The 6,066-nt window shown below is 51.9% G+C and overlaps 1 protein-coding gene across 2 annotated transcripts in view; it reads right to left on the reverse strand.

Moving 5' to 3' along the window:
* Spred2 (sprouty related EVH1 domain containing 2) overlaps window positions 1-1,031 on the reverse strand; it is a 118,039-nt gene extending 117,008 nt beyond the window's left edge. The window contains exons 1-2 of one of the 2 annotated variants that reach the window (XM_076833436.2): window positions 802-1,031; window positions 243-366 (exon numbers count right to left, since the gene is read on the reverse strand). In XM_076833436.2, coding sequence (XP_076689551.1) covers window positions 243-268 — 26 coding nt within the window. In that variant the 5' untranslated portion in view covers window positions 269-366; window positions 802-1,031. Of the gene's footprint in view, window positions 1-242 lie in introns of both variants that reach the window. The other variant, XM_076833435.2, reaches the window with a different exon arrangement.
* Between the last annotated feature and the right edge of the window lie 5,035 nt (window positions 1,032-6,066).

Genomic DNA, 6,066 nt, shown 5'->3' on the forward strand with positions numbered 1-6,066 from the left:
GCCCTTGGCCCCCGCAGCAGCCACCAGCCTGCCGACCCTAAGCATGCCCCTGCCTGCCCGCGACAGTTTTTGCCCCCTTCTCGATTCAACAAGGAGAGAAATCTCGCGCCCCAATCCTAACAGGTCAGGGAGTTGCTACATCCCACGCCAAGTTCACCCAACGAGTCCCCGCCGGCGTCCTCAGCCCCGGCCCCCATGCTGTCCCGTGGGGCACCCTCCTCCCACCCCACGACCGAACTTACTCGTCCGGGTGTGTTTCTTCGGTCATTTTCTTGTTCACCTAGACGCCTGTCCCGCGGCGGGCAGCTTTGCTCCCTTCATCTTCCTGTCCGCTCACCCCCCCTTCTTCACATCTCCGGAGATCGCCTGATTTGGGGAGGGGGGGTGGCTAGAGATGAAGGGGGCGCTGGAGACAGAAGGGGAAGCAGGGCGACCCGAGCGCGGGGTGAGGTTTGGGGAAGGGGCGCACCAGCCAGCGGCCGGGGGAGTGAGCGCCGCAGCGCCACGGGGCTAGGCGGGCGGAGGTCGGGGACTCTGAGCGGGCGGAGGGCGAGATTTGGGCAGGGGACCGCGGTGGGGAAGAGCAGAAGAAAAACAAGCGCGCCTCGGGGACTGCTCGCAGCAGGAAAGGTCCAGCGGCGGGTGGGGGCTGGGTACGGGGTCGCCCCCGGGGGGCCGGGCCAATCACGGTTCCGGGGAGCGGTCGGCGGCCGGGGGAGGTGCGCCTGAGAGGCGGTGCAGGGCGCCCCGTCCGAGCCCCATCTCTCGACTCCACCGATTTACTCCATATTGGATTCTCACCGCCGCCAACAGGAGGAGGAAGTAGGGCGGAAGCGATGACGTCTTCCCAGCGGCCAGAGGTGGTGGAGTGCAAAAAGCTTCCTACTTGCGACCAAAAAAAAAAAGAGAGAGAGAGAGGGAGAGAGAAAAAAAAAAAAAAAACTTTGTCCCGCCTACTGAGCATGCCCAGCTTCCTTTCCCCCTCCCTCCTGGCTTCCAGTCCCCAAGGAGCCGCGGAGCGGAGTTGTTTGCGCCGCGTCTGTCGGGCTCCGAATCCTCCTCGACTAAGACTCCGGGTTTTAGGAAGCCCAAGAGGATGAAGGAGGCGGGAGCTGGGGACTCGAACACATCTGGCTCCCGTTTTGTCCCTTCCTTCTTTCCAAACCCTAGGACTGAAAATCGAGGCGGGGGCGGGGGGCGGGCGCCTGGGGGCGAAGATGGGAAAGCTCAAGGGAGGGAATGGAGTTAAGCGGCTGGAGAGGTGGTCGTGCTCGGCTGAACCACTACCCGCACCGGGAGGGCGGGGACCGCGCAGGTGGCAGCGGCTGGCCTCGCCACCCCAACCCTACCAGAAAGAGTGGGAAGAGAGGGAGTTAAGACTTTGCCAAGGTTCTGATGGCAGAGGCTTTTCTGTCTCACGCGAGTCTTAATTTTTTTTTTTTTGTCTTGATAGATGAGCGGGCATTTTAAAGGAGTCGTTATTTGTACATAGAAAAATAAAGGATAAGCCCCCCAAATGCCCCAGAAACGTTTGCGTTTTTTGTAGAAATGATAGAGTTAAAAGGTAATCCCAAATATATTTCTGAAACTATCTAGCGAATCTCTGCTGATGAAGGAAGGATGGATTTTGTTTCAGGCCCTTGAAGACCAGTTACCGAGCCAGAGGTTGCCAGCCCTATGGACTTTGGCACAGAGAGGTGAGGAGCTCATCAACTCCCCACCCCATCCCACCACATTCCCAGTTTTATTTTTCCTGTCTTGGCTTGGTACCTCCTGGAGGTTTTCTGGGTGGGCCCAGGCTCTACAAAGCATCAGGGCATCGGCCAGGACTAGCGTCCTGGGTATACAGCTGGTGTAGTTGTAGGGGATCTGTGCTTAGTTTCATGCTCTGTTGTTGCGATCTTGAAATCCTTTATAAACCAGGATGCAGTGGCCCACGCCTGTGATCACAGCTGCTCTGGAGGCTGAGGCAGAAGGCAGGCAAGTTCAAGGCCAGCCATAGCAACTAAGGGAGACTCTAATTCAAGATAAAAATAAAAGCTGGGCGTGGTGGCCCAGGCCTGTAATTCCAGCGGCTGGGGAGGCTGAGATAGGAGGATTATGAGTTCAAAGCCAGCCTCAGCAACAATGAGGCCTAAGCAACTCAGTGAGACCTTGTCTCTAAATAAAATACAAAATAAGGATGAGGATGTAGTTCAGTGGTAGCTTGTATGAGGTCCTGGGTTCCATCCCCAGTAACATTTAAAAAAAAAAAAATGTGTGTATGTTTGTTTGTTTGTTTTTTGTACTGGGGAGTGAACTCAGGAGTGCTCTAGCACTGAATTACAGCCCCATACTTTTTTTTTTTTTTGAGACAGGGCCCAAGTTCCTGAGGCTGGCCTCTCAGACTTGTGATCTTCCCTCCTCAGCCTCCTGGGTTGCTGGGATTACAGTTGTGTACTGTGCCTGGACTCTTTTATAATTTTTTAACAAGGGGACTCTGCATTTTCACTTTGCACTGGATCCCACACATTACATAATTATTGAGTATTTCTGGGATCTTGCCAGGGAGCAAGAGACCTACTCCCTTGCTGCTCCACAGCATAGTAGAATTTTCTGTACTTGTGAATGTGCCATAAGACGATCCACAGAGTTTAGCAAAACAGTAACTATTAAACTAGAAGATAAGCATGTGCCTCAAATATGGAATACCTAAAAGGTATACATATGGAAAGCCATATGTGCTCTAAAGATAGTAAATTTCACCTTGAGTCAGGAGAAACTGCTGGCTTACCCTAGACTTCCTGCTTATCACATCCATGATCTTTGTGTACAAAGACTGAGGTTCAACTCCTTTGATGCTGGGTTCCGGTGATGTGTAGTGGTGAGAAGGGCAGTAGACTAGGTGGAACACCTGAGTTCTGGTTTTCTCCTGGCCCACCTGAGACCCTGAGTGAGGCTTTTATTAAGTCTTCAGTTTCACAAGGATAACAAAGCCAACAGTGTTTTTCTCAGTTTTTCAGGCCATCAAGAATCTTAAGCCGGGCTGGGGATGTGGTTCAAGCAGTAGCGCGCTCGCCTGCCATGCGTGCTGCCAGGGTTCAATCCTCAGCACCACATTCAAACAGAGGTGTTGTGTCCGCCGAATACTAAAAAATAAATATTAAAATTCTCTCTCTCTCTCTCTCTCTCTCTCTCTCTATCTCTCCCTCTCTCTTTATTAAAAAAAAAAAAAAGAATCTTAAGCCATAGCTCCTGGTGGTGCTTGCCTGTAATACCAACTACTTGGGAGACTAAGGCAGGAGGATCACCAAGTTTGAGGTCAGCCTGGAAAAGTTAGTGAGCTCTGTCTCAAAATAAAAAGGGCTGAGGATGTAGCTCAGCGTTAGAGAGCACCCCTGGGTTTAATTCCCCTCCACCAAAAAAAAAAAAAAAAAAGTCAAAGAGAAAGCACTACCTATACAAAGGCAAGATCTTAGTGTCCCCTAAATTCCCTAACTACCTAGTTCTCACCTTTCACTTTTGATGCTCTTCTCCCTGGGTATGTTGAAAGAGATCCTACTTTCAGTCATTCCTGAACTTCTAGGAACATAGGCATTTATTCACACCAAAATTACCCACCCAATGGGAATCTCTCTGGCTCCACCCTCTAGTTTCAAAGTACACAGTACAGCACCATGGCAGTTGTGGTGATTATTAGTTTCTGCAGGTTGGCAAGCTCTGAGCAGCTTGGATGGGTTTTACCCCTACTCACTCAGCCAGCTGCTGTAACTAGTGAACGGCTGGTATAGCCCACCAGCCAGGCAGCTAGGGGGACAATGGGAAAAAAATCATTCTGAAGTCCAGGAGTCATGAAGTCCCTACTGAGATCTCCTGGTGCCAGACCCAATCTGGAGCATCTTGGGAAGGTGCTTAGATTCTTTTTGGCCTTGGGTTCAGTGTCTTTTGTGTCAGTATAATATCCCCAAGGTAGGGTTGCTGGAAGATGAAATGGGCTATACAGTTAAGGTACTGTAGATAAGGGATTCCTTTGCCAGATACGGTGGCACACACCTGTAATCCCAGCGGCTCAGGAAGCTGAGACAGGAGGATCACAGGTTCAAAGCCACCCTCAGCAATTTAGCAAGGCCCTAAGCAACTCAGTAAGACCTTGTGTCTAAAAAACATAAGAGGGGCTGAGGTTGTGGCTCAGCATAGAGTAATCGCCTAGCACTGGCAAGGCCCTGGGTTCAATCCTCAGCACCACATAAAAATAAATAAGTAAAATAAAGGTATTGTGTTCAACTATAACTAAAAAAATAAATATTTTTAAATAAATAAATATAAGAAAGTGCTGGGGATGTGGCTCAGTTGTTAAATGTCCCTGGGTTCAATTCCTGGTAGAGAAAAAAAAAATCCTGACAACTTTTTCTGCTCTTTAGTTGATTCTTCATCCTTCTTATTCCCTTTATTTCCCCCCAGCAGGGATGGAACCCAAAATCTTGCACTTGCTAGGCAAAGTGCTCTCTCACCGTCTTAGATCCCCAGCCTCTTTTTGTTCCCTTAAATAAAGCCTTACAAGCCAGGTGTTGTGGTCCACACCTGTAATCCCAGCGACTCAAGAGGCTGAGGCAGGAGAATTCAGAGTTCCAAACCGGTCTCAGCAATTAAGTGAGGCACTTAGCAACCCAGAGAGATCCTGTTTCTAAAAAAAAAAAATAAATAAAGGGGCTGAGGACGTGGCTCAGTGGTTAAGCGCCCCTGGGTTCAATCCCCAGTACCAAAAAAATAATAAGTAAATAAATAAAGTCTTACAGCTGGGCGCAGTGGAGCACACCGGGTTGAGGCAGGATTGGAGGTTCAAAAAAATTTACTGAAGCCCTTTCTCAAAAAATCAAAAGGGCAAGGGCTGGGAATATAGCTCAGTGATTTAAGCACTTCTAGGTTCAATCCCTAGTAACCAATAAAGAAAGTAAGCCTTCTTGTTCTTTCCTGCTTTGCTCATCACTGTCACTTAGAGGGGTCTTTTGATAGAAACCATGTTAGCAGATCGCTGCTTAGTCCTGCCCATCAGTTGTTAAATGTGGTTGAGGCGAATCTGATTTCTGCGTCTTCAGAGAATATATATGAGGATACTGAATAAATTAACTCGGATACGTTTATTGAATTGAATATCAGAGTTTTGGCAAAGTCCACTCCACTGGATCGTAACTGGGAAAAGGGAACAGCACAGATTAAGACTTTAAAAGACACCTCTGAAACGAGTTAAGGACCCGTATCCCTCCTTCTCCCTCCCCACATCCAGCAAAACAGGGAGCAGGCAGCTCTGCACACGATCTAATCCAGAGGGTGGACTCAGAGTAAGACGGTAAAGCTCCAAATGTGCTATGGAACGGCTCACAACTTCACGCAAACCCAGCGGAGCCCCCAGCAGGACCCCACCTACCGGCCTCGCAAGTCCGAGTACCGGGCGGGGGAAGCACCCTCAGGAGCGTCCTTCCCGCGGGCGGCCGGGAAAGCCCGGAGCTCGGAGCCGGAGCAACCCTCGGCGGCGGCGGGACGGGCATGCTCAGTAGCCCCGCAGATCCTGTTGCTTTCGGAAGCGGGCCGCGGCCCCCGCCCCCTCCCGGCCCGCACGGGCGCTGGGAGAAGCGGACATTTTAGTTTCCTGTGCAGTCCCGCTTTCTCGTTCGTGTCCTTCGCCCCTTCTCGGCTGCCGGGGTCGGGCAGAGCTGGGTGTGTAGGTGTCCCCAGCCGGGAGTCGGGGTGGGATCTGATAAACCACTCGCGCTATCCCCAGGGGAGGGGAGGGGGCGATTCGGGCCGGACGCCGCGGGGCCTGCGACGTGTGCTGTCCTGCCAGCAGCAGCCGCCCGCCGCCGCTGCACCCAGCTGCCGGCCCCGCGAGGCGCCCGCAGCTGCGCCGGGGCCTGTCCTTGCCTCACCCCCACTCTGCCCCTTCGGTATTTCTCAATGACCGGCGCTGCGAGGACACTTCCGACGCGGGAGGGAGGGGTGTCATTAGCGCTTGGTTTATCAGTTCCTTCCGGTCTGCCCCGACCCAGCCCTGCGCCCTGCCTGGCCGCGCCTCGGGCGCTCTGCTGTCTT

Source organism: Callospermophilus lateralis, chromosome 14, assembly GCF_048772815.1.
Source record: "Callospermophilus lateralis isolate mCalLat2 chromosome 14, mCalLat2.hap1, whole genome shotgun sequence".
Classification (NCBI taxonomy): Eukaryota; Metazoa; Chordata; class Mammalia; order Rodentia; family Sciuridae; genus Callospermophilus; species Callospermophilus lateralis.